Below are 27697 nucleotides of genomic sequence, written 5' to 3'. Positions count from 1 at the left end.
ATAATCTCATCATTGTCACGTCGCTTTTAAGTATCCATCTCCCAAAAAACCTCCCAGAATTTCACGCCCTCCCTTTTGTTTCCTTTCGATTCAATTCCATTGCCGCTTAGCAATAGCATGGTCAACCTCATTTTCTCTCTCATTAATCTGCAACCTCTCCCTTTGTTTCCTCGTCAAGTCTCCATCTCTCAAGCCCAGAAAACCCTATTTGTCTACATTTCTCGAGCCTAGACAATTCCACTTGCCACTTCAAATTTACCATTATATATATATGCACTTCAATTTGCTGCCGCTACCTAGCTTATAATGTGGATGATGATGGATAGTAATAGCGACGAGTTTAAGGCGGCGGCTGATCCCCTCATAGGGCGGAAGCTCCGGCCGCTGATGCCGCGTCCAATCTATTCAACTCCTTCTTGCTGCTGCCTACGAAACCCTAATATCCTTTCATGGAACCATTCCACAAGTAGGCTCGCGCTTATGATTGATATATATATATATATATATATATATATATAATTTTTGTTTTGGATTAAATTGTTGATGCATGCATGTTGTTGTAGGTGATCATATTCATAAGAGAGAGGCGCCGCTGGTGAGCACGAGGTGGAACCCTACGCCGGAGCAGTTGCAGGCTCTTGAAGAAATGTACAGACGCGGAATCAGAACTCCCACGGCGGAGCAGATTCAGCAGATTGCGGCCAAACTCCGACGCTTCGGCAAGATTGAAGGCAAGAACGTTTTCTACTGGTTTCAAAACCATAAGGCCAGAGAGAGACAGAAGAAACGTCGTCAGCTTGACCAGCTGCTTGCCGCCAAAAATACACCTCGTAATTACTATTTCATTCCACTTTAATTTCAAGCATATCTTATCTTCTCTTTGCCACTGTTACCTTGTTTCATAAACATACCCTAGACATTAGCCTGCAGAGAGATTATCAACTTTTTTATTAGGCGCATGCATTCATTAATTTTCTTGTCTTCTTCTTTCACTACTTTTTTAAACGTGCAGTGGATTAATTAGATATAAATTAAAGAAACAAAATTGATATGGTTTTGCAGGACTGAGCAGGAGATGTTTCGAAAATGAACATCACAGGAAGGTCCCTATGCCCTCGAACTGCAGCACAGCTTCAGAGGTACACATAATTAATTAATTAATTTGTTTTAATAGTACTACAATTAATACTTAATTAAGTAGTTTTGATACAATGTGTGCGGGGTAGGGTAGTGATTGCACGAAACTCAAAAACCTGAGGGCATGGGTCACAACACATAAGCAGAGGCAAAATTATGGGGTAATAATGTGTAGGTCAAAAAATTGAATTTGGTAGGGAAAAGGCTTGTATATAATGGAAAAAAGAATGAAGGTAAAAGCTGCAGTGTATAGTTTCTGTTGGGGGTGTTTGCCACCAAAAGTTGAGAAATCCTCGATTTAGGTGCAAAATTCATTCAGCTTTTCATTAATGTACAAATTTCCAGGATTCTGCATCAATGCATGGCGCAGTGATTGCGGCAGAGTGTGGATGGAATCACAAGGAATTGGGGGTTGCAATTACAACAACACCAACAGCAGCAGGGAATGGATTGGAATTGGAATTGGATTTGGATTTAAACGCAGGAAAAGCTACTGGACAAGAAGAGAACACCAAACCCTATGAAAATCAAACTACTCTTGAGCTCTTCCCCAGCCCTACACCGCCTCCACAACAACTGCCTATTACTTTTACCCCTACCCCTACCCCTACTCACAGCTTCATCGAGTTTCTTCCCATCAAAAACTGAATCTCATTTTCATTCTCGTGTCTTCAACTGTAACATTTGTACTCATTTCTAGCTCTAGATGTACCCATGCATGTTAATTAGCTTTCATTTACTTTGTGTTTGTATCTATCTATCTGCATCACATATTAACATATATATATACCAACTTTAATATGTGTTGTGCAACTTCAAATGTACGTTTCAACTCATAACAGTTAAAACACATATACAATTCTATGAAAAAAGATACGGAAGAGAGAGAGAGATGTAGTAGTAGTAGTACTTAGAGTAGAGTGGTAAGGTGCAGGTGTATCGCAGCCTGCCATGTCTCAACTAGACAAAACGCATGACACCACCTCAAAGACTTGTCCATTTCTTGCACTGCTGCTGCTACTTTTGTTTTTCTTTTTTACCAAATTTGAAATCCTCATCTTTCCTTGTCATGCCCCCTTGTGTGCAGCATTATGTTTGTATTTTGGGTTCACTACTGTTTTCTTTTTTTTCATTGTTTGTGCGTTTTGTGAATGAATAGCGTGCCTAAAATGATCTGATAAAGTCGCCTCGAATGCATTAAAATAGCAACATACTGTATGAAACAAACAAGAAAGTGAGGAACAGGAGATGATGGATAAAACTGGAATAAGTAATGACTATTTGTATTTGAGTGATAAAATCGAATCCAGTAGCAGCACAGTGCAGATGTTACATATATGGATGGAAACTCAACCTATAATAAACCTCTCAGGCAGCATACAGAGGCTCAGCTTCTACCTTTCTTCTTATCCTGGAATTAACAACAAAAAACAGAGTTACAACAAGTAATGGCTAATCACAATAGCTACTTACAAAGTGTTCCGAGCAGCAAACATTATAGAAATCTTTACTCTGTCTTTCTTCTTTAGTAAGAGTTTTTCTAGGCAAAAATGATCAAATCTGATCATTGGTACATGAATGCTAAAGTATTTTGAGACCCACCAATTGTCATCGACCCATTTACATCCATCAGTATCTACCACGTGGAGGCTGTACGCATGTCGAGATGTTGAAGACTTGTTCTCGAAACTGTAAACCAAGCACAAAATATGAGCTACACGACATATTGAAGAAGATAATGAAAAATTATCATTAGGAGTTGGAGGCAGACAATGGACCTCTGATGAATAAGATCCCCATGAATGACTACCAAGGCGCCAGCATTTACTTCAATGGGAACAAAATCTTTCTGGTCATAGGATGGAGAAGGTTTATCAAAGTGAACACCTGCCTCATCCCTAATGAATCTTCTAACAAGGCCAGCTGAGAGAAAGAAACAAGAAAATTTTGATTATTTTACGACAATGTAATGGAGAATTAAGTGAAAGAAGATTACCTTTGTGAGAGCCAGGAATGGCCCAGAGGCACCCATTTGTGACTGTTGCATCTTCTAGAGCAAGCCACAGCCCAGTGCAAGTTGGTGGGTCTGTATATAGAAATGAGTTGTCCTGATGCGGCACTACTTCACCACCAATTCCAGGTTGCTGTGAGCACACAATTCATATACATAGGCTAGTTAGACCATAGATATGTAAAATGCACCAAGAATTGAGATGTCGCGTACAGGAAGGAAGAATCACAAATATGACATGATAACTTACTATATGACATGATAACTTACTAGCCAAGATAGAAATTTTAAGCATTAGAAAGCCCAACGGCAAATATTTCAACAGAGAAGTTGTCAATGTCATAATTGGATTCTTAAGATAATCAGCAACTATAGAGGACATAAGCATATGGAGAACTTGGAAATTTGTAGAAGGAAGCAGCAAATTCACTGTACGAGTTAAAACCAACTTCGAACAAATATATTACAACAAAAGCAAACCTTGAAAATGTACATAGACTGAATGACTACTGGCCTTTTGTAACCTAATGAGCTCAACAAACCCGTTGATTTTTCTGAAGTTGAGAAGCTCTTGAATATAGGATCGATGTCATGTAATGCTGCAAAGGTAAATGGGAACCGAAATAATGCAAGAGATAAAACCAAAAACTCAAACTGTAGAATATTAAGATCTGTTACAAGGAGCAAGACATAAGATTGATGATCAAGCATACCATGCCCAACTTTATTTATAGATAATTGTTTCGGTTGCTTCAAAATCCCATCATCATCAAAAGCTTTTTCTGTCAAAACAAACCGAACAGAACATATTAAGCACAACTACAAAGTTTTAATCAACCAACATGTAATACATCAAGCATAGAATGGTATGCCAAGAACTAGTTGAAACACACAGGATGGGGATTAGACTCAGCTTCTAGTTGTTTCAATTCAAATACTCAGAATGTCGTATAAGATTTTTGAATCTTGGCCAACAGTGACATAAGTCATAGGGGAACCCAAGGTATCAAGCTGAAAGAGATAAAAACAGAGTAACTCAAATCTGCTGACAACAAACACCAACTCAGTAACGCGAGCAACCAACATCAAACCAAACCCAGAAACATAACATCTCTTAAAGCCGTCATTGAGCGTTCGAATACATAAATATAATACTATATGTATAGCACAAATAGATAATCATACTATTAATTCAGAGTCGAAACAGAGACCAACTATAGAACAATTGCCACACATAAGAATTGAGCACAAACCTGTTACTAAATATTTCATCAAGCTAAATAAGAAACAGAAAAGGCTAAACAAAAGTCCTAATGCAACAAAAACCACGAGGGAATTGCTAGAAATCATACCTTCAAAGAAAAAGGAAATCTTCTCAGCACTTTCAAAGAAGTAATCATCGGTCGTCTTTTGCTGAACCAAACGAAAAGAGAAGTAGACTTCATTAAAATAAAATAAGTCAGACTGGTAGAAGACGAATAGAGCAAGATTAAATAAATCTTTACTTGGTTGGTGGTGGAGAAGATGGAAGCTTTGGTGGAACAATCAAATTCATCAAGCAATTGCTCCATTCTTGACCTAAGGGATCTAATCTCATCGGGGCTGGAAAAGGAGTCTAAAACCAGATAACCTTGAGAGTTGAAGAACTCCAGCTGGTTTGGATTCAGGTTTCCGGCAATTCCCATAACTGATTTTGTTTAGGCTCCAATAATTACTGAATTTGTTTTTCTTCGGCGGAGCGTACAAAATTTCAGGTTTTCAACTTATCCAACCAAGAGTATGCGTAATCCCCATCTCCTACGCTGCTAGTGCTACTTTGCAAAGTCACGTTTCCGAAAGAAAAAAAAAAAATCATATGCAAAGTCATCCGCCGTCAGTATCTTGCGTTTTTCCATTATTTTGTTTTTCACCTTCAACTAGGGGCTTGCATTCGATTAATTTTTTGTTAAGATCAAATGAAATCAAATTTATCTTTAGTTTTAAAAAGATTAAATTGAATCAAATGAATTGAATTAATTAAATTTTTAAAATTAAAATCAAATTAAATCGAAGAATCGATTTTTTTTGAAATAATAGAAAAAACAAAAAGACAAAAAAGAAAAACAAAGTTAAATTGTATTTTTAATTATTATCCATATTTTTATTTCAAGAACATGGAATTGTGAAAATGAGCTAAGCTATTAGAATTAGAAAATTAATAATCAACTCTCAAAATTTGCTAAAAACATTTATAATAAAAAAATAGAAGAAATTATTTATAACTAAATTCATTTCCCTTGTATGCTTAAATATTCATATTTCTTATAATTAAATTATCCTTCATAATGTGACATAGTATCAAGGTATTAAATCAAGTGGGAATTATCACATATAGCCATTTTTGTTAAAAACATAAGTTTTATAGCCCTAATTTATACTCCCTCCGTCCCATAAGCTTAGGCTTGTTTTCCTTTTTTGAATGTCCCATTTATATAGGCTTGTTTCCATAAAAAGTAATATTTTTTTGAGGGAAATCTTATTATAGTCATCTTTCATAAAAACATAAGTTTTATAACCTTATTTTATACTCCCTCCGTCCGCCAATATTATGTCACTTTCATGTACAAATTGTACATGAAAGTGACATAATCTTGGCGGACGGAGGGAGTAATAGATAAGTTATATAGCCATTTTAAGTTTAAAAGACTATAACACCCTTTGACATTTTTGTACTCGATGGCACCATCGAGTACTCGATGGCGCCATCGTGTACACCATCGAGTACTCGTGGTGGCATCGTGTACACCATCGAGTACTTCGATTACACGATAGTGTTGTAGAAGATCTTCATTTTTTTCATTACTCGATGGTGTACATGATGGTGCCATCGAGTACACCATCGAGTACTCGAAGTTTCAAAAAAGTCAAAGGGTGTTATAGTCTTTTAAGTCTAAAATGACTATATAACTTATCTATTACTCCCTCCGTCCCATAAGCTTAGGCTGATTGAGATTTTCACAAAGATTAAGAAAAATCATTGGAAATGAAAATATAGAAGTAAATTTCCTAATATGCCCATATTTATTATTTAATGATGTATTAAAGTGGGAGTAAATTGAAAAATTAAATAGGGATATAATAGTAAATGAGTAAAAAAAATAGAGGCAAATCTTTTTATAGTCATGTTTCATAAATATATCAGTTATATAGCCCTACTTTTCAATATACAAGTTACATAACCCTTTTTTGTTTAAAGTACTATTATACCCTTACATATTTTTTCCCATAAAATAGAAATTCAAACAATATATTCCTCTCTCTCTCTCAAAATTGAAATTGCACAGCCATATTAAAAAAAAAATCGCTCGCCCTCTTTGCCGTCCGCCCCGTCGCCGTTGAAGCGCAGCCACGCCCAATCAAAGCTAGCGCAGCCACGAATGCCCAGCCAACCCAGGTCACGCGACCTGTTCTGCCGCCCCCGTCGCCGCCGAACTAGGGCTCAAATCCCAACCCCTAATGTCCAACCCGTCGTCGACCCTTGTCCACCACCGAACTAGGGCTCAAAGCCCAGCCCCTGCTGTTGCAATCCGTCAATCGAGTACTCGATGTAGTATTCGATAGAGTACACCACCAAGTACTTGATCGAGTACTCGCCAGAAATTATTCTCTTGTCTCCTTTTCTCTTCGCTAAATATGTGGTTTGTATTCTTGAGTATAAGGGACAACCAACAAATGGAGCCTGGATTCTTGAGTACAGGTGGTTTGTAGACATGTGATTAAAGTACTCTTTTAGAGGTTTTGTTTGAAAACTAAACTATTTTGATTTTATTTTTAATTGATGTGTGGTTGGCTATAATATTTGATGATTGAATGATAATTTTTAGTTGATTATCATATTTGATGGTTCGATTATAATTCACACAAGCGTATGATTCGTTAATAATTAGATGTAACATAATTATGATTACAAATCTCGAGAAAATAAGCAAAATTGAAAATTGTGCAAGATGTAAACTGAGTACTTGATCATGTACTCGATGGTGTCATCGAGTACATTACCGAGTAATGAAGAATAATACTCCCTCCGTCCTAATATTGTTGGCCACATTCTTTTCGGCACGGAGATTAAGAAATTGAGTGTTATGTTTTAATTGAGTGGTTTATATTTTTAAATGACTTTTTGTTTATCTTAATTGCTTCATTAGCAAATCTCCCAACAACTACCACAAATCTGCCGGCAACTCTTCGGCGGCTGGTGACCGGCGACCGGCGACCGATGAACCACCCCCAAATTCTCCCCCTCACCCAAACCAGACTTCGCCTTCACATCGTCGCATCACCTCTGCCTTCCTCCGCCTTCTTCCTCACCAGAGTTTCGATGCCCAAAAACCAGAAACCCAAAAAAAAAAAAAAACAGAGACAACCCAATCGGAGCCCTAGACCTCCGAATCGCGACCTCCGCCTTCTTCCTCACCAGAGCTTCGACGCCCATCAAAAGCCCTGGCCTCCAAATTCGCCATCCTCCGCCCAGAAACCATAAACCAAAAAACAAAAACCCAATCGGAGCCCTAGACCTCCAAATCGCGACCTCCGCATTCTTCCTCACCAGAGCTTCGACGCCCATCAAAAGCCCTAGCCTCCAAATCCGTCATCCTCCGCCCGAAAACCAGAAACCAAAAAAAAAAAAGAGACAACCAATCGGAGCCCTAGACCTCCAAATCGCGACCTCTGGCGACGGTGACGCTACCAGTAGCGGGTGACGTCTTGCTGAAGCGGGAGGAGATGCCCTGAGGGATGGTGTCGCCGCAGAGGAGCTCGACGCCGGCGAGCCAGACGGCGGCGATGCGGTCGTACTAGAGAGGGGTGGTGATGGTAGGGGGAAGAGGGGCTGAGTGTGTGTGTTTGTGTGTGTGTGTGTTTATTTAGGAGAGTTTACGTTTAGTTAGAAAGTTTAATTAAATTAATCAATTTGACTTAATTAAATTAAACTTTGCCATTTTAGAAAGTAGCCAACAATAGTAGAACAATCCAAAAAGGAAATGTGGCCAACAATATTGGGACGGAGGGACTAATATTTTTTGTAAAAAAAAAATTGGATTAACAAATAAAAATGTTACATCGTTTGTAATCTAAACAACGAAAAAAATCATTATTCGATACGGTACTCGGTAGTCCATCGAGTACATATACTACTCGATGGTGTCATCGAGTACTCTGCGTACTCGATGGTGTACTCGATGGCATTCTCCATCGAGTAGTGAAGAACAATGATTGACGGAACGCTTCATATCATTAAAAATAACGAGAGAAATAACAAAATTGAATATTGTTCTTCACTACTCGTTGGAGTACTCGATCGCGTTCACCATCGAGTACTCGATCGAGTAGTGAAGAACAATGATTGTTTTTTTTTTTTATCAATTATTGTGATTTCAACCCACGTTTCTTATTTGTAACGTCAACGAGAGTATATTTGGCTATTATATAACACGAGGTATGATAATCATTGTCGGTATTACATATTTCAATTGTTCTTCACTACTCGATGGAGTATTCGATGACGTTCACCATCGAGTACTTCATCGAGTAGTGAAGAAGAATGCTGTTTTTTTTTCATGAACCAATCGAGTACACCATCGAGTAATGAAAAACAATAATATTTTGTTTCACGAATCAATAATCATATAACATCGTTTATAATCTAAACCATGAAAAAAAAAATCATCACTATTCTTCATTACTCGATGGTGTACTCAATGACTTTCACCATCGATTGAGTGGATCGAGTACTTGATCAAGTAGTGGTCAAATTTTGTGAAACCACACACCAACAAATTGTTGCTCATAATTCTGAAATAGACTGATTGTTTATTAGGGCCTTGATTATGCCTTGATGACTGGAGGAAAAGTTATGAAGATACATCAATTGTTTGATTGAGCAAAAAAATCCAAGGGTTGTTGCTCTTCATTGATGAAGCAGATGCGTTTTTGTGCGGGTGACTGGAGACAGCGACGCGGACGGCGGCTGGACTTGCGGCGGCGACGCTGCTGCAACGACGTGAACGACCATGGTTGAGTTCGGCGAACGGCGGCGACGCAGACGGACGGCGACTGCTACAATCAACGGTTGTATTCAATGGCGGCGGATGCTGCAATCAACGACGGCTGCATTCACGGCGGCTGGACGACAGCGACGCGGACAGCTGCAATGCGGCACCGACGACGTGAAGATGAAACATGAAGAAAGAAGGTCAAGAAGAAAAGAAATAAGAAAAGAAAGAAATTATAAAATAAAAAATGTGTTATAAATATTAAATAAAAATATATAAAAGTCAAAGGGTATTATAGTCTTTTAAACTTAAAATGGATGTTTAACTTATGTATTATAAAGTGGGGCTATAAAACTCATATTTTTTTTATAAAAAGTTTATGTGATAATTCCCACTAATTTTTTATACCTGTTATAAATCCGCAGTGAACCTTAAATCGAAAATCAATTTTACGAAGGAAAATAAATATATCAACTAAAACAAAATACTAGTCCAATATAAGTTGCTGTAATTATTAGTTAAAAAAAAATTAGGGGGGACACTGGCCCAAGCATAGGTCCGCCGCCATAATAGTAATTAGGTTAAGTGAGTATTTAATTGGAGAATTTATGAATTAAGTTATCTGGCGAGAGTGCTTAGTTAAAAAAGGAAAGAAAAAAATGAGTTTCCACATAAATATAAAAAGGCCGTTCTTTGCTGATGTAGCTCAAGGTAAAAATGATTGTCATTAGTAGAAAGAAACAAACAACAAAAATTTCCTAGAATAGTAAGTGAATAGATAGAAGTATGATGATGTATAGTACTATATCTTTGTTGAAATGAAGTGTTTGTAGGGTATGGTACAGTGAAAGACGAGTAATGTACAATTCAGAAAGCAACAACAAACACGTGAATGGAGCTCAGAATCTAGGTTCAATTTGTGTGTAGTTAGATAGAGGTGTCGACTGGGTAGCTCAAGCCTCGGCTCGGCTGGGTCCTTGCTCAACAACAGGATGCATTTTTCAACCCAGTCCCGCCAAAGAATCCAATCCCTATAGCCACGCCAAAAAATGCCATCCCTCCAAAGACAAGGAAGGAAATCCAAAGAATCGCAATCTCAAATGATAGGACATTGATCAACTATCTGCTTCTGTAGCTCACGTTACTGATGGTGATCTTGCATCTTCGCTCTTGTCTGCTTTGCACATGCAATCTGGACAAGGGAATGAATATATCGAATCACTCGCTCTCTTCAACTGCAACCCTTTTGAGACACTATTTGCTCGCATATTTACCATCTGCTTCTTGAAGTTTTTCCACCTGGGAAAACAACCAACCAAATCTATGAATTTCATCAAATACAGAATAATCAAATATGCAAGGTGGTATACATTTAGACATTCACAAATATAGCAATAAAAGAGAATACACGTTTATATGTTCACAAGTCTAAGACAAGCTTAACAGGAGAAGCAGCCATAACATCAGACACTTGATTACCCGATATTTGGATTGTCAAATAACACTGCCAACTTCCGCTTATCTGGCCTGATTGTCCTGGAATGTCCACCATACAAGTATCTTCGATGCCCGAGCAGTACTTGCAGAAAGTTCCCACCTTGAGTTGGTACAAAAACTTCACTGTGAAGGCACACAGTGTAGTCTATAGCAGCCATTCTGGAAGAGTAATTCTGGAAATATAAGTAATTCGGATTAAGAAACATATATTGATTGAGATTATGACAAGTTCAACAAATGAAGTGATAGCTTTTGAATCAAGACCTTAAATGGAGCTAGTTCCTCAGCAGACGCCAGTGTTTCTTTAGTTTGTAATAATGGAAACATTTCCAGCAGAGGAGCCATATACTTCTCATAGTTATATATCTTCCCGGATGCAAGATAGACAGAAGTGCTTTTCCCAAAGCCCATACCCCTCAGCATAAGACCTACCTGATTCATTAACATCACTAGGAGTCAATGAGCTTTAGACAAAATGCAAAGAACCTTGTTATTCAAAGATAAAGATAAACTTAATGCAGGATGCTCATTACTAAAGCTTACTCACATGGGGGTGGGAGTGGAACTGAAGGGGATTAAAAAAAAATATGTAATACCTCTAAAGGTGTTAAGGGACAACTTCCATTTAATCTGATTGCTCCAGGAATTATGATTCGACCTGGTTTAGTAAATTTTCCTTTCCAACCTCTTTCTCTAGCAGCATCCATGTCTATTTTTTCTTGCTCTCCGCCGTCATATACACAACAAGAGAAAGCGACCATATCCTACAGAAGAAGACGTTCAATACTTCATTTTGAAAGAGTTCAAATACATTGATAGTCCCTGACCCACCTCCTCAAATCGAAGATGCACAGATACATATTTGCCACCATTTTTTGCACTGTGCTTTTTCATTCTTTCCACCAAAATTTTACCAAGAGTTGATATAGGATCTGAAAAATTTAGTGCTTGATAATTTGTCAAGCATCTAAGTCGTTGTACAGCTGGAGGAGCATCAGTGGATAGCCGATTTGCAAAGGGTGACAACCTTATGATCCTGATTAACATGTACAGATGGATTGGGTGCAAATCCAAGAAGTGCAAAAATAAATAACAGATACTGAGGCATAGTCAGGCATGAATGACAAAAAAGAATTGAAGTAACAAGAAAGTATACTAGCAGTGACGCCAGTCTTTAAGCAATAAGAGAGATGCATTTAAAAATGGGAAGATAACAAATTATTCCAAAACAAAAGTTTAAACATTGACATCTAGCCGGTTGTGTGGAGGAGAAACAGAAGTAAACATAACATCAGCATCAGCATCAGCAGCATGGAATTAGATGGATCTAACAATGAATCATGCACCACACATGCCCAGAAATGAATAGGGAAAATCGGAAGATACAAAAACAAATCATATCATTAAAAGTCATAATTGCATTGGACAAATTTAATAACAATGAGAGTGACAGAAATGCCCAGGAAGTTCGGAATGACATTGAGAAACCATTAAGACTCACTTTTCTTCAAGCAGCTTTGGAAGAACTATATCCCTGTAGTAATTTATTGATGACCATGCTTGTATCCTGAAGTTGTATACGTTGCTCAAGTTATGGTCAAACCGCTCCATTATGTATCCTGGAATGGTCTTCACTATTTGAACATCACGTTCCAGCGTCTTTATAAAAAGTTCTTCATCATATATATCATTGAATTTGCTGTGCATTTCGGAACCTGAATCAGTAATCTCTACTTTTTTAAATAAAAACATGTCAAACTAGACTCTTTTTTTTCCGCGAGGCTTAAGTGGAGGCAGCATCTACTTATGTTCTAGTTGGGATAGCTTCACCTAAATATCTCATATTTTGTCTTCTCATATTATGACAATAACTTACAGTACAACAGTATCACAGCCCATATAAAGAGTTTCGTGTTTGTTTCAGTAAACATGCAAATCATTGCTCCTATTTTGTTCACAGATGCAAAACATGGCAGTAGTGATAATATTACTCACCTTGAATCTCTCCAAATACTATGGAAATGGAAATATGGAATTATAAGAGTTGCATTCAGGTAGGCAGCCACAGCCACAGCATTGCATATCTGTAAACACCAGCAACAATGAGAGAGTGATGCTAGCCCAATGAATGTAAAGTATAACAAGACTTTAATCAAAAAACGAAGAATGCTAACAAATAATCTATACCGATGTTCTCTGCTGATTCAAACCACCGTTGGCCTCAACATATATATATCCATTTGACTCGGGTAAGCCTACAAAATAATGTATGTTTCACATTTTTTTAGTGAATGGAGATAACAATGGTATACAAGAGCATATAGAAACATATAAACCCTCTGACTCAGGCTGAAATATATGTCAGTGAAAAACAATCCCGAAGCCGTCTGATCATATGTTGCTAGTCAGCTCTTCTAACAAAATATAGAACAAATCTTTCAAGTTGAAGCCTAAATAGACTAATCACACCTAAAATCTAAAACTTAGAAGAGAACAAATAATTAAGAGCTATGCTTACCTCCTGATGACTTTTTGATGCATGGTCTCCACTCACCGCCTTTATAAGAGTTTTTCCATATGGTGGATATCTACAGGTAAGTTTAAAAAAATCCCATTAATAGCATTGAATAGATGAGGCGTGGTGGAGGGATTTCGACAGATACTTTTTGGAAGCAAGTAAGTTAAAGTATAACAACATCCATTTCAGAAGTAAATAGGGATTCATATTTTTTTCCCAAAGATGCATCTCACCTTGTATCATATGAATTGAGCAAACTCAGCAAAGGGGCACACACATATCGACTACATTTGTACAGCGTACAAACAAAGTAACAGTCTGCTATTCTCTAGAATAAACAGATATGGCCAAGAAAATCAACACATCTTGATTATTTTTGTAAACATCATGGATGAGTAACCAGTTAGCAATCCACTTAAACCACATTTCTGGACTTATTAGATTGGACTAGGAAATGGATGTTACCACGAAACTGTTCCATGTCAATCTAAATACTACAATAGCAAAGCTCATTATTCAAACATCAAGATTCTATGTTCTGTGGTTTCTCATCATTCTTCCATTTCCTAAATCAGGTAACTTGTGTGCTATCAAACTCTTGAGTCTAAGAGTTCTTAAAACGAATTCTTTTTGCAGACTTTCTAGCATATTAGAAGGAGAAGCAAGTGACGCATCCTAGATTCCAAACAGACGCAGAGCACGTAGCTATATATAAAGATAGAAGTAAATGACAGAAAATGGGTGAAATGCTAATAGTGAAACTCGGGAAACGTTATACAACTATAAAAAAACTAATGCTTTTACAATAAATCACAGATCAAAACGACAGTAGCAGAATTATAATGGTCAAGAGCTCAAAATCACTAACACTTTGAGATCACTTTCACCTTGAACAACCGAATAGAACAAGTAATAGAGAAAAGCAACAACAAAAAATTGATAAGAGAAGATGCCAGTTGCAGCACTTACTAACCGCGTCAACAGACGAATTATCAGAGTCCATCTCGGATCGGAGCTTGGCGTAGAGCTGCGGGCTTCTATAAAGGGAGCCGGGAGGATGCCTCAGCTTAGAAACGGGGACAATATCATACGGCACCGTTCCCATGTAGAACAACATGACCGAAAGGTAAAGCAGGGGAGCAAAGAGAAAGAGGCCCTGGCGCTTGAGCAGTAGGGAGAGCAGGAGCCACCCGAGCCGCTGAGCGAGTGATTTAGAAGCTGGCCGGACTGGCTTTCCGGAACGGTGGCGGTAGCGCGGAGAGCGGCTGCGCGGCCGGGGAGACGCCGGCGGCGATCTCGGGCTGCAATTTCCGCTGCTGGGGAATTTGTACGGTTTCATCGCTGTTTTATTGGCATTATTGTAAACAATTCGCGGTGATAGTGAATTTATCCGAAAGGATTCAAAATCGTGAAAGAAACTAGGGTAATCGTGCAGATGGAAGAAGAAGAAGAAGAAGAGTGAGAGAGAGGAACGATGATGCAGAAATTGTTAGACCCTGTTTGGGTAACGGCGTTGATGTCGACGCAACCATCCCAAGCAAGGGAAGTCACGATTCCTTATTTATTCATTTATTTATTTATAATAATTACCCGTAAGACTCGTTAGATATGGGTAACTACGGTATACCCTAATATCTTCTTTGCTAAAATGTAGTGCAAATCTTTTATAAAAGTATGAAAATATTATACTCCCTCCGTCCCGGCCAAGACGCTACATTTACCTTTCGGCACGGGATTTAAGGAGTTGTAGATTAATATTTTAAGTGTGTAATAATAAAGTGATAAAGTAGGAGAGAGAAAGTGATAAAGTAAGAAAGAGAAGGTAATAAAGTGATAAAGTAGGAGAGAGAAAGTGATAAAGTAAGAAAGAGAAGATAATAAAGTGATAAAGTAGGGGAGAGAATGTAATAAAGAAATACTTAATTAGTGTTAATTAAATGCTTAAATTCCCTTATTTTTTCCAAATATGGAAATGTAGCACCTTTGTTGGGACGGCCCAAAAAGGAATATGTAGCATCTTGAGCGGGACGGAGGGAGTATATATAATATATATATATAGGGGGCCGCTCCAATGATCCAATGAGACCCCCTAATTTTAGTGAGATCTAGGACACGGGTGCGTTTATTTCATCAATCCTATGGTTGATATTGTATCTGGAGGGTGATTTTTTTTCGCAGGGTTCGAATCCTGGGGGAGCAGAATATTTTAAATTTTGTTATTCATCAGTATATACTGCATTGTTCATCAGTATATACTGCCATGTTCATCAGTATAAATGTCTTATTCATTACGAATTTTTAAAATTTTATTTTTCATCAGTATATACATCTTGTTCGTTAGATATACGTCTTGTTCATTAGTATTATATGTCTTATTCATTGTACTCATGTTACACGAAAAATAGGGGGTCTCACTGGAGCGCGCCCCTATATATATATATATATATATATATATATATATATATGATTTTATATACCATATTCATGATACAAATTTACAATTCATAATTATAATTTTAATACATAATAATATCAAACATACGATTGTATATTACTATATTTTGATACATTTTACCAAAAAATAATACTCGTCCCATAAGAATGTATACTTTGTGCTATTTTAATTTTTTTTCACTTTTGGGAAGGGAGAGCGGTGGGGTTGTGCTATTTTAATACGTCTTACAAAAATGCGTATTTTCTATCTTTGAACACTACTTCCCCATATAACACTATAATAAAGTAGATCTTTGTCTTCACTCACAACACACTCACATAATATTTATTAAAACTCGTGCTATATAACATGATGCTTTTATTAGATAGAATTGTTTCTTTGGAATGGTCTCAGATGGTGACTCTCTTACCTTGTTACTTGCTCTTTTTTCTTTAACTTTTTTGAGAATGGAGTTGATTTTCCTAGTCAAAAGAACCATGTCTCCATCATCATCGAGTTCCTCCAGATCTTTCTCGTCGTCTTATTTTGTTGGTTCAGATGTTTCAACATTGAGAGCAACGGGCTTGAGAACCTCCTTTTTGTTGTATATGTTCTTTTGTTAATCCATGTTCATCTCATATGTTATGAGAATGCTCATTTATCTATTCATATCTATAATGGCAGTATTGTGAGCTTCTTCGATGAATGAGATTTTAACATTAAACCTTTCAAGTAGACACCTAAGGGCTTTGGACACTAGAATCCTATTAGTTAAGGGTTTTCCTATTTCTCAAGACTTGGTTGCTATATCTAAAATCATACAAAAAAAGACTTTATCGATTCACAGTTCTCCATTCTCAAAATTTCAAACCTTGATATAATCATATATAGACACGATTCATGGACACTCTCATCACCTTCACAGTGACGGCTTGAGAATATCTCACACGCATCTTTGGTCGAAGAGCAATTTTTGACCAGTTTGAATAAGTTCATGTCAACTGAAAATAGAATGACATTGAGAGCCATCTCATTGAAATTAGGAACGAGTTCGAACTTTTCAATAGGCATAGTTCGAACTATCAAGGAATAAATGCCTATGAAATGCAGGATTTGTTATATTTATTGTGGACACAATTAGGATCCAACACTTTGTGTATCAAATGTAAGCTCTTGATGCCAATTAAAAATTATTGCTCCCATAAAGCCAAAGATGTTGGACAAATTGTTTGACCAATAGATCCAACAACTACTTATCATAAGCAGTAAAGCAACGGAAATAAAATGTACATACAACGAAAATAATTTATACTGCAATGTTAATTAATTACAGTTGTGAATCCACTATAAAAATCCTTTTAAAATGAATTACACGATCTACTTAATAGAATCTCTCTTATTAAGTAGATTCGATAAGAAAAGAAATATCTTCTAATCCTATGTATATGCTAGCAACAACTAGAATTAAACTAAAGCTAATATGTGTATCATGAACATACAAAACTTATTAGTTAGTCATAGACTCATGAGTCTCCCAATCAAGGTAAGCTAAACTAGATGTTGGAACAATACAGTTTAACAGTCCTGCTCTTCAATATTTGTTATTATTCTCGTCTAAATTGGTACCGAATGCAATGGTAATGAGCCCATATTTGTACTTGTTTTGTGTCTATTTTAGGTCTAGATCGAATTTTATTTCCTTTGTTTTTGTCAGTGTCTTGTGCCTGCGAGGGCATAGTAAAAAAAGAGCCCTCTTCTTGGGCATAACGTGCAGGTAAGGCATAATGTTGCTGCATTCCACGAAAGAGGCATGAATATTAAGTAAAGGCGTTGTGGAAAGTAAAACAACCAGAATTGAAGACCACAAGTCTGAAGTGAAGGTGGCCAATTGACCTAAACCATTTGTCCATAGCATCGCGCGGGATCCAGTAGCATTGGACGGAAGGTCCAGGGTAAAAGACGGCACACATATAGATGCAGTAGAATTGACATGTAGGCGCTTGATCAGGGCAGAAGGTGATGGTCAACATGAAGAGGCAGATAAGGTTAAACATTTACCCTATCCACAAATATTCGAATCTCCAAGATTAGACCTGAAGATATGAATGAATCGTGGGAATTGAAAACTCCTTGCTCCAGCCGACTCTCTATGGGCTGGGCCTTCTTGAGCCCAAATCGCACCTATAAATACCTAAAGGCTTCTTGCCCGATGGTATCATTCAGTGACAATATTCTATTATGCTGTGATTTGAGATATAGTGAGGGAAGCAAACATCTCTCGTCTGTGGGCATAAGTATTTCATTTTCAGTTTATATTTTGCGCGGCACTTTTGGCTGTAAGTACTCTTTTATTTAAGTAAATTTCTTTTTCGTTTCAGCATATTTTCTTTTTATTTCTTTTGCCTTGTTTATTAATTTATGTCTAGCTAGGTATTTTAACCTAATTTGGATAAGATGAATTTAGCATGAACACTTAAACTCCAGAGGTCTAATTGGTCTTAAGAACTGCATGAATATGTTCCCAATATATTAGGTTTAATTTAAAACGGTCTGGGCAACTTGATTATTTAATTGATCACTAATTGGTTAAGGGTTTTGACCACAAGTAATCAAGGAATTTCAACCTACAAAGAGTACAACTGGTGTTAGAGTCGCGACTTTTGGCTTTGTCTATATAAGAGGTCGAATTGGGTCTTTCTAAATCTTAATGCTTTATGGGCACAACCCTTTCAAGCGAGAGGCCAACATAGGAAGGGCTTATGGGCAGAATAGTTAAATCCATTAACTGATAATTTTTGGGCTTATACATTGAAATGAAAGATTGGGTTGAGAGCTTTAGTGTGTGTGACGCGTGACAATAGGGGCGTTATTGCTTTTGGCCTATAACCAATTGATATATGCATGTGGTGAATATGTTTGCACCTATGACCGAGTGAAATTCATGTTTAATGAGTCAAGTCCAAGTCAGGTTTCATTTGTCTTTTAATCAAGGGTTAAGGTGCAGATAAGCCCTTGAAGTGTACACCCTTAGAGCGATTTACTCCCCATACTAAGTGTGTGTGCAAAATAGCCCCTAAACTATCAAAAACCTAACATTTAAACCCTCGTGACTAAACGGCGTTAGTCAACGTTTGGTCACTTTTTTTTTTTTTTTATTTCAAAATTGCGGGGCCCTCATTGCAATGCTTTACAACGGCTGTAACATTTGGGGCAATTTTAGGGATGGTAGAACCCTAATTCGCGTTTAGGGGTTATAAATTGGTGAGAAATACACCAAATCACGTTGAACTAGTGTAGGGTTTTCCATTATTGTTGGTATTCGAGATCGTACCATGAGTTTCCACTCAGGTAATGCTTCTACCCAGTCACGGGATTGGCGGCAGAGAAGGAACGAGTGTTTGGGTGATTCGACGTATTGTTTTTGCGTTATTGAAGGTGAGAGGTTGAAATCACCGATAAGAACTTCGTGGACTGAAGACAATCCCGGAAGAAGGTTCTATGGGTGCCAAAATTGGAAGGTAATGATTTTTTTTCATACAAAATTTTCTTGATGTGTGAAGTTTTGATTTGAATTAATTTTTGAATGTTTGTAGACCAAAAAATGTCGATTTTTCAAATGGTACGATGAACCTATGGGCGAGAGAGCTATTGAAGTTATAAATGAGTTGAGGATTGAGAACTTGAAGCTTACAGAAATTGCACCAAGATCAGCCACTCCTACTGATTTAGAAGCTGATATTGGTCTTATCTGGGACATGGTTCAAGATTTGAAAGATGATTCCAAAAGAGCAAGAAACACAACTAGATTTCTTGTTAGCATTTTGTTTGTAACTTGGTTGGTGTTAATCTATGTAGTTCTAGCATAGTTGGAGAATTAGTTTGGTGGTTGATGTAAGAATGAACATCTGAAATATTGCTTTATTGTTGTTAGTTTTTGGTTGATGAACATCTGTATTGGCTTCATCGTTGTTAGTTTTTGTTGATGAACTTCTGTAATGGATTTTGGTGTTAATATAGTTGACATTATGTTGCTACCATTTAGTGTTAATATCCAAAATACATCAACTAGAGAGAGTGTATGAATCACAAAGAAGATTGAACAAGTATAACATAAAGCATATCATTAAATTCACAAGTCATGGGCAAAATGCCAGTTTTCAAGTGAGTGATGGCTGCAAAAGCTAATATCCAAACCATTATAACCACTCAAAACAAATGAAAACACATAAAATCAGTTTTAAAGTACTTCTTAACAAGATGACAAAGGTGATATCAACTGTGGGTTGTTGATCCTGCAGTTGACACCACATTTAGTCTCCTAGGAGACCTTCTAAGCACTGGTTCTTGGTGTTGTTCCTGTGTTTTGTCTCTTGGAGCCTTAAAAGGCTTTGTTCCTGTCTTCTTGATCTTCGAGGAAGGACCAACTGATGTGGTTGGTGGACTGCTCTTCCTCTTCTCCATTCTCTTTTGCATTCTGAGCTCTCTCTCATTGGGGATAGCAAATCTGACATTTGGTTCTGATTCTCTTGGAGTCCCCTCATTTATGACTAAAGACTGTGATCCTCCGGGCTGTAACAAACATTGAGAGGAAACACTATGAGTCATTTAGTTCAGTTCTATCAACAATGGAGTCCAGTTGTATCTAATAACTTACATTTAGAATTTGTTTTCCTGTTTCTTCATTGACATATAGTCCGAGTCCTACTGGTGCTTTTCCTTTAGCTTTAGTTGAGGTGGAACACTCTGCTTCTTTGTTCACCTACACATTTTACACAAGTAAATAAAATTTTATGCTACATGAGTATAGTAAATTTTATGCTACATATTAGTTAAGTGAATGCAAATTAGATATCCTGTGATAATACCTTAGTAGGGTTTAGTGGACATGTCATTTTCTTGTGGGTTGCACTCCTACAGAGGCTGCAGTGTTGTTTTTTCCCCACTCTTGACAACTTGTGCTTCTTCTTTGGCTCGTGAGCTGCTCTCACTCTGTTCTTCTTAGGCCGTCCTATCTTCTTTTCCACTTGGGGTGGTTCTATGGCATCTTGAGCTTTCACATTCCAAAACTTCACACCGGGCAGTGGTTGGATCAAGTGTTCATATGTTTTGGCATATGTGTCCCTGTGGTAACACTCACTAATGGAAAGAAGTGGATCCAGTGAGCTTGAAAAAAAAGAAGCGATGGCATGTGAACATGGGATTCCAGTCAAGTCCCAACCCCTACAGGTGCAAGTCTTTGTATCAATAAACACTATGTGTTTATCCAATCCATCAGTCACCTCATACCCATACTCACCATTCCACACCACATTACAGTACACTGAGTCACTCTTATTTGCTTCAAATGTTTTCATTGCAGATGGGGACCAGACACTCTTCCAACTATCCAATCCAGTTTTCCTCTCCCTAATTCTCTTCATGGCAAGCAACCTAATATCCTCTAGCATGCTGATAATAGGTTTGTGTCTTGCATCACTTATGCTAGAATTAAAAGACTCAGAGCAATTGTTATCTACCATGTTTGTAGAGCATCTGGTGCTTTGATATGCCCTGGACCAGTGAGCAGGAGGGTAGTGTAGAAGCTCATCATGGGCCTTCTTGTTTATGCTCCTCAGTTTGGCCATGTTCAGTTTGAACTCTTCATCAAAGCTACTCCATGCTGCAATCCAAAATCTCTTCTTCATCTCCTCTCCTCTCCACTTCTTAGCCCAGTTGGCATATATATGCCTTGCACACCACCGGTGCTCAGCATATGGAATGATGTCTTTCACAGCTTCCATCAAACCCTGTTACATCAAAGATGAATTAGTCATGTGTAATAAAATCTGATGTGGCATCTAAAACTAAGTAATTGAGTACCTTCTGCATATCTGAGATTATGGTGATGTTCTCTCCTCCCTCAAGCTGTAAATCTTGCTTTAGATGTCTCACAAACCATGTCCAGTTACTTTTGTTTTCCTTGTTTACAACAGCCCAAGCTATAGGCAATATCCCATCATTGCCATCCTTTCCCACTGCTGTCAAAAGGCAGCCAAAGGTGACCCCCTTTAGATGGCATCCATCAAGACAAATCAACTTCCTACACCCTCCCAACCAGTTCTGTTTCAATGGCTCCAACATAACAAACAACTTCTTGAAGACTCTTTTGTTGCTCTCTAACTGTTCAACAGACAAACCAAGCTCCATTTTTGTACCGGGCATGACTTCCTTAACCTTTTCAATATATGCACAAAGCCTATTGAATTCTTCCTTGTAGCTGCCCTCAAGGTTAGTTATGATGTCTTTCTTAGCCCTCTTACACTTGTGAAGACTCACATGCAGGTTAAGATGCTCCTTTACATGGCCTTGCATATCTTTACTAGTGATCTTTGGGTTTCTATATACAGCCTTCTTAAAATACTTAGCAAGATAACCTTGACTGGCACTTGGAACTTCCCTCTGCTTGTTACATGTATGATCAACCACTAAGGTCTTCACAACTAACCCTTCTACATCACCATCATTAGACACATGAATAACAAATGGACACTGTGCTTCATTCATACAAACAACTCTTATTCTCTTAGGTTCATTTTTAAGGAACTTCAATTTGTACCCAAACTTCACCCCATATGCATGTATAGCATCCCTAGCATCCTGGGCATTTGCAAAAGTCATGCCCAAAGCAAAACTACCATCCTCCCCATCTTGTACAGACCCAACCATCACACTCTTAGTTTCTTCCTCACTATCTGATGATTCCTGACTAAACACACTGGAATCATCAGAATCTCTCTCATCATGCTCACTCTCTGCCTCTTCTCTCTCATGACTAATCTCAGTCTCTGCCTCATCTCCCTCATGATCATTACCCTCCTCTCCAAGCCTAACCTCCCTCTCTGCCTCTTGTTCAACTACACTACCTGGCTCTGCCCCTTCCACCCCAGTTGGTTCTGCCCCTTCCACCCCAGTTGGTTCTGCCCCTGCCCCATCTACTGCCTCATTATCACTATCATCCGGGAACAAGGCAAATGGAGTGATAGAAGGCATAGGATCTCGGTCATGGTCAGCAAATAGTAGTATCTCCTCTTGGCCAACTAACTCAAAGTAATCTAACACCTTATGACAGTGCCTAGAATCCCTAAGGTGAACTAGCCCAAGCTCTAACTTATAGTCCTCATCACACGCATAAATTTTCTTAGGTTTACTCCCATATATCTTCTCATATTCTTCGTTAATTCGATCAAAAGTCATATTATCAATAGTTTCCTCAAACTCAGCAGAATTATAACCATCGTGAATCAAATCACCAGAAACTTCATCCTTTTTCCATATACCCCAAAAGTTGAAAACAAAGTTAACACGACGCGCCATACTGCACATAATTATATACGACAAGACAAAACATCACAACCACGTTCAAGCCATAATCGATGAATCAGAAACAAAAAAAATTCCCCAAAGAGGTTTGCATGCGGCAAAATACTGGTCAAACAATAAAAACTCTATGCGTACTCACCTGGAAATCCTCTTCTTCTTCGTTGTTTCCTTCTTCTTCCCAGAGCCGGGCTTCTCCTGCTAGTCGGCGATTCAATCTTGAAGTTTGGATGATTTCAGATGAATTCTCTACTTTGGAATACTTGGGCGACGTTTGGGATGAAAGGGGGTTGGAAAAACCCGCGTAACAATTTTATGTGTGGATAATTTTGAAATAAAAAAAAAAAAAAAAAAGTGACCAAACGTTGACTAACGCCGTTTAGTCACGAGGGTTTAAATGTTAGGTTTTTGATAGTTTAGGGGCTATTTTGCACACACACTTAGTATGGGGAGTAAATCGCTCTAAGGGTGTACACTTCAAGGGCTTATCTGCACCTTAACCCTTTAATCAAATCTAATTTATGTTTCAGTTCAGTTTTTGTTATCATTTTGCCCACACGAGTAGTCATGGCAAGCTATCGAAATCAACCCCTTTTATAGTGATATCTTGACTAAAGAAGTTACAATCAGTTCCCTGCTAACTAGTGTAGTTGTGGTGGGCACACGACTATTATTTGCGCGAGCTAAACGACAACTTCGTTAAATGGCCTTCTCCCTATTTATAAACGTATAGTATGCTTGGAGAGCAAGGGTTGGAGGTTGCAGATCGTGAGATCTGTTGCAAACTTGGAGCCAAAGTTTGGTTGGTTAGCAAGTCCTAACCAACTTCCCTAAAATATGCATTAACTTGGTCTTGCCTGATTTTCTTTTCCATCCTCCAATCTTTAATATGCATGAATTTCTCTAATAATTCACTTTAATAATCATTAAATGAATACGATAAAACTTAGAAGGTTTATTCGAAAAATCGAATATAGAGTTAAAAATTAGCTCTAACAGTTTGACTGTAATGTCTTATATTATAGTACTTCACGTGTCCACGAAATATCTTCCTATTTTCATTTGTCCACGAAACATCTTCCCAATTTATTTTTTAAAATAATTCCACTTATTATTACTCTTACAATTTCCACATATTCACACACATTGTCATTAATGGGCCCATATCTTTTCATTTTAATTGGTCCATTAGTTACTGCCACATATTTTTCTAATTTGTGGGATCAATTATCCACTCATCAAATACACAACTAATTTTTATTAAAACTCATGCTGACTATCCTGAGAAAAGCGTTTCATGGACGGAGGGAGTATAAGGTGTCAATCATATCTTATATTTATATATACATTAAATTATCGGCTTTATATATAAATTATGATAGAAGAGTGAAATTTTGGTAATTTAGCATACTACGTACGTCCTGCAAATAACTTCCTAGTAAGGAGGGGCACGTGTTTTAAGATGAAGTTGTTGAGTATATTGAGAGTGGTGAAAATGTGTAAAGTAAGGATAAATGGAGATTTAATTGTGTTGGGTATCTAAAAAAAATTAGGACGGACCGAAAAAGGAAAGTTAGGGTGGTGGCAAAGGTAGCTCCTTTCCTTCTTTGAGGAGTTGGGAGCTAGCTCCCTTCCATTGTAAATTGCCATGTTGGCCCAACTCCCTAAACCCAACTCCTACACCTAGAACCCAACTTCATACGCATAAAGTAAGAAAATTGTGGGCCATGGCTGAAAATTATACTTTTATTTCAGTTTTTTTTTTTTTTTGCATGTTTTAAACTTTTGATTTATTTCATGAAATTGTTGGCAAATTTGTACTCCAATTGCATTTAATTTCATTTTTTTGTTTCAATGTTTTCGTTTCATTTAATTTTTTTTAATGAGCATGCATTTTGTTTTTTTTTCTTTATAATGATATAATTTTTTATTTTATTTTAATGTGTAATTCTTTTATTTATTATGTGTAATTTTTTTGCAAGCAACCGACACTAGCTTGTTTGCTAAATTATTTGTAGTTTTATTAATTATTTTATTTTAGTTTTCTTATCTATATATACTTCAAGTTCTTAGTATTGCATACCATAACTTATATTCTCTTATTTGTGTTTATTTCTTGATCTATTTTTCTTTTAAAATGTCCAACTCACCAAATCAAGATCAAATAAAAGAAATGCTTAAGAATTGGATTCGTAAAATAGCGAAAGATGATATAGAACGAGAGATGATTGCTATTGCTGATGAAGAAGATGCAGAAACAGCTCATAGTTCGTCAAGAAGAGCAGCCCGCCGAAAATATGTTGAGCGAGACCGTGAAAGCGGACATGAGCGTCTTATCAAGGATTATTTTGCCGAGGTTCCCACGTTTGGCGCACATACATTCCGTCGTCGATTTCGAATGAGAAGGGAGTTATTCCTTCGCATTGTTCATGCGTTGGAAAACCACTCAGATGAATTCAAATTGAGGCGAGATGCAACTGGAAGAACCGGCTTATCACCACTCCAAAAGTGCACGACAGCTATCCGTCAATTGGCATATGGGTGTCCAGGTGATTCACTCGATGAATATATACGAATGGGCGACAGAACTGTCTCGAGTTGTCTAGCCAATTTTTGTAAGTGTGTCATTGAGGTATTTGGAGCTCAATACTTGAGAAGTCCCAATCAAGATGACATTCAACGCTTGCTTCAACTTCATGAGCAAAGGCATGGATTCCCTGGAATGTTGGGGAGTCTCGACTACATGCATTGGGAATGGAAGAATTGTCCCGTCGCTTGGAAAGGCCAATATACTCGAGGAGACTATGGTGTCCCGATTGTCATTTTTGAAGCTGTGGCGTCTGCAGACTTGTGGATATGGCATGCATTTTTTGGGCAAGCAAGATCCAATAATGATATAAATGTTCTTCATGGCTCATCCTTGTTCAATGCTGTTTTGCAGGGAAATTCCCCACAAGTTCAGTTCACAGTGAATGGTACGTCATATAATTTTGGATATTATTTAACAGATGGCATTTATCCCGAATGGGCTTCATTTGTTAAGAGTTTTCCATGCCCTATGGATCCAAAAAGAGTTAAATTCAAAGAAAGGCAAGAAGCTGCAAGAAATGATGTGGAGCGCGCGTTTGGAGTGCTCCAATCTCGATGGACAATAATTAGAAATCCTGCCCGTTCCTATCACATCCATGACATGAGAAAAATTATGCTCACATGTATTATCTTACACAACATGATTATTGAGGATGAGGGAGACAAAGCAATCGCCTGGTTTGACGGAGACACGTCTCATTCGGCAACAATAGTCATGGGTTCTAGCCAAGAATTTCAAGCATATCTTAGTAAATTACAACAAGTTACGAGATCGGGCAACACATCACCAACTTAGAGCTGATTTGGTTGAGCATAGTTGGACAATTTAATTATGTACTTTGAACGTTAATTGTGTATTTTCAACGTTAGTTATGTTTTTTCAATTTTAATTATGTAATTTCAATTATTTTATGTCATTTCAAAATCTATTGTACCAATCCAGACAATATCATGTGATACTTCTGCAAAAGCTATTAAATGAATTTCAGGCAATACCATGTGATACCTCTGCAAAAACGTTTCACTAGTCAAGCCAATATCATGTTTTAATTCTGCAAAAGCTTTGCACTACAAGCCAATATCATGTGTTAATTCTGCAAAAGCTTTGCACTACAAGCTAATATCATGTGTTAATTCCGCAAAAGCTTTGCACTAGTCAAGCTAATATCATGTCATACTTCTGCAAAAGCTTTGCACTAGTCAAGCTAATATCATGTCATACTTCTGCAAAAGCTTTTGAATCAAATTCAAACAATACCATGTGACACCTCTGTAAAAGCTTTGCACTAGTCCAGTCAATTAATGTGGTTCTTCTGCAAAAGATATTGTAATAGACCATTATTTGACTCAAAAATTTATGAATGTGATATTAATAATTCATGGTCTATAAATTCCCCATGCACCACATCTATCTCTATCAAACTTTTCATTCTTCCATCTCAATATGCAAGGAAATTCAAGTTCTCAAAATTCAAGCTCCCAAAATTCTGACTCTTCTCCTATACAAAACCGACAATATAATATGTATCTTATTCCACCAAATTTTTCTATTGGTTCAAATGCGATACCTCCGTATTTCATGCCCCAATATGGAATGCCACCTCAATCTCAATTTTTTTCTTCCCCAACAACACAACATGCATCTAACGAGCAATCGTTTGGTTCTCTACCTTTCAACCCTCAACAATTTGGTTATCTCTCTTTCAACTCTCAAACCTTCACATCTCAACCTTTCGCTTCTCAACCCTTTGCCTCTCAAATTCCATCACATTATACACAAATTAACCTCACCGATGACGATGATGTCGTCGAAATTCCCACAAGCACAAAAAAATCAAAGAGAAAATGGTCAGCTTCAGAGGAGATTTGTCTTGCACAAGCTTGGGGAACCATCAGCAATTCCTCTATAGTTAGAAATGCACAAAAAATAAAGAATTTTGGGAGAAGACCGTCGAATATTACAACGCAGCAAGGCCAGATGGCTCAGAACCTCGAAAATGGGAAGCTATTAAATCTCATTACTATCATATAATACCTGATGTTAATATTTTTTCAGATTGGTACAATAACTTTTATGAAAATCGGGCTAGCGGCCAAAGTGACGAGGATGTTCTAGACGCTACACA

General features: G+C 37.5%; 6 protein-coding genes across 9 annotated transcripts; 3 read left to right on the top strand and 3 right to left on the bottom strand.

Annotated features, from left to right (window-relative positions):
• On the top strand, positions 1-1935 carry LOC130986507 (WUSCHEL-related homeobox 6-like). The gene is made up of 4 exons (XM_057909940.1): positions 1-466; positions 564-830; positions 1063-1139; positions 1483-1935. Exons 1-4 carry the CDS (start codon positions 307-309, stop codon positions 1783-1785), a joined length of 807 nt encoding a protein of 268 aa, XP_057765923.1. The 5' UTR covers positions 1-306; the 3' UTR covers positions 1786-1935.
• A 458-nt stretch (positions 1936-2393) lies between these two features.
• On the bottom strand, positions 2394-4970 carry LOC130986506 (phytanoyl-CoA dioxygenase). Of its 2 annotated transcripts, XM_057909939.1 has the most exons (8): positions 4654-4968; positions 4501-4561; positions 3862-3930; positions 3629-3747; positions 3134-3281; positions 2916-3060; positions 2740-2826; positions 2394-2548 (listed from the first exon to the last, which is right to left on the bottom strand). In XM_057909939.1, exons 1-8 carry the CDS (start codon positions 4831-4833, stop codon positions 2506-2508), a joined length of 852 nt encoding a protein of 283 aa, XP_057765922.1. In that variant the 5' UTR covers positions 4834-4968; the 3' UTR covers positions 2394-2505. The 2 variants fall into 2 exon arrangements, with proteins under 2 accessions (XP_057765922.1, XP_057765921.1); XM_057909938.1 differs by having other exon boundaries at positions 2394-2826; positions 4654-4970.
• Positions 4971-9955: 4985 nt separating this feature from the next.
• Positions 9956-14764, bottom strand: LOC130986505 (protein ESMERALDA 1-like). Of its 3 annotated transcripts, XM_057909934.1 has the most exons (10): positions 14166-14764; positions 13193-13262; positions 12862-12929; positions 12670-12758; positions 12176-12373; positions 11506-11710; positions 11271-11438; positions 10939-11106; positions 10657-10847; positions 9956-10476 (listed from the first exon to the last, which is right to left on the bottom strand). In XM_057909934.1, the coding sequence occupies exons 1-10, from the start codon at positions 14529-14531 to the stop codon at positions 10314-10316; spliced, it is 1686 nt and encodes a 561-aa protein (XP_057765917.1). In that variant the 5' UTR covers positions 14532-14764; the 3' UTR covers positions 9956-10313. The 3 variants fall into 3 exon arrangements, with proteins under 3 accessions (XP_057765917.1, XP_057765919.1, XP_057765920.1); XM_057909936.1 differs by lacking the exon at positions 12176-12373 and having other exon boundaries at positions 14166-14762; XM_057909937.1 differs by lacking the exon at positions 9956-10476 and having other exon boundaries at positions 10659-10833; positions 14166-14749.
• A 3848-nt stretch (positions 14765-18612) lies between these two features.
• On the top strand, positions 18613-19647 carry LOC130986504 (uncharacterized). Its single transcript, XM_057909933.1, has 2 exons — positions 18613-19144; positions 19220-19647. The coding sequence occupies exons 1-2, from the start codon at positions 18959-18961 to the stop codon at positions 19490-19492; spliced, it is 459 nt and encodes a 152-aa protein (XP_057765916.1). The 5' UTR covers positions 18613-18958; the 3' UTR covers positions 19493-19647.
• Positions 19648-19728: 81 nt separating this feature from the next.
• On the bottom strand, positions 19729-21968 carry LOC130986503 (uncharacterized). The gene is made up of 3 exons (XM_057909932.1): positions 20492-21968; positions 20281-20385; positions 19729-20195 (listed from the first exon to the last, which is right to left on the bottom strand). The coding sequence occupies exons 1-3, from the start codon at positions 21404-21406 to the stop codon at positions 19899-19901; spliced, it is 1317 nt and encodes a 438-aa protein (XP_057765915.1). The 5' UTR covers positions 21407-21968; the 3' UTR covers positions 19729-19898.
• Positions 21969-25365: 3397 nt separating this feature from the next.
• LOC131025598 (uncharacterized) lies at positions 25366-26367 on the top strand. The gene has a single exon (XM_057955397.1). It carries the CDS (start codon positions 25381-25383, stop codon positions 26365-26367), a length of 987 nt encoding a protein of 328 aa, XP_057811380.1. The 5' UTR covers positions 25366-25380.
• The last annotated feature ends 1330 nt before the right edge of the window (positions 26368-27697 follow it).

Source organism: Salvia miltiorrhiza, chromosome 5 (genome assembly GCF_028751815.1).
Source record: "Salvia miltiorrhiza cultivar Shanhuang (shh) chromosome 5, IMPLAD_Smil_shh, whole genome shotgun sequence".
Lineage (NCBI taxonomy): Eukaryota > Viridiplantae > Streptophyta > Magnoliopsida > Lamiales > Lamiaceae > Salvia > Salvia miltiorrhiza.
The sequence above is the reverse complement of the archived record's forward strand: the minus strand, read 5'-3'. Positions and strand labels throughout refer to the sequence as shown.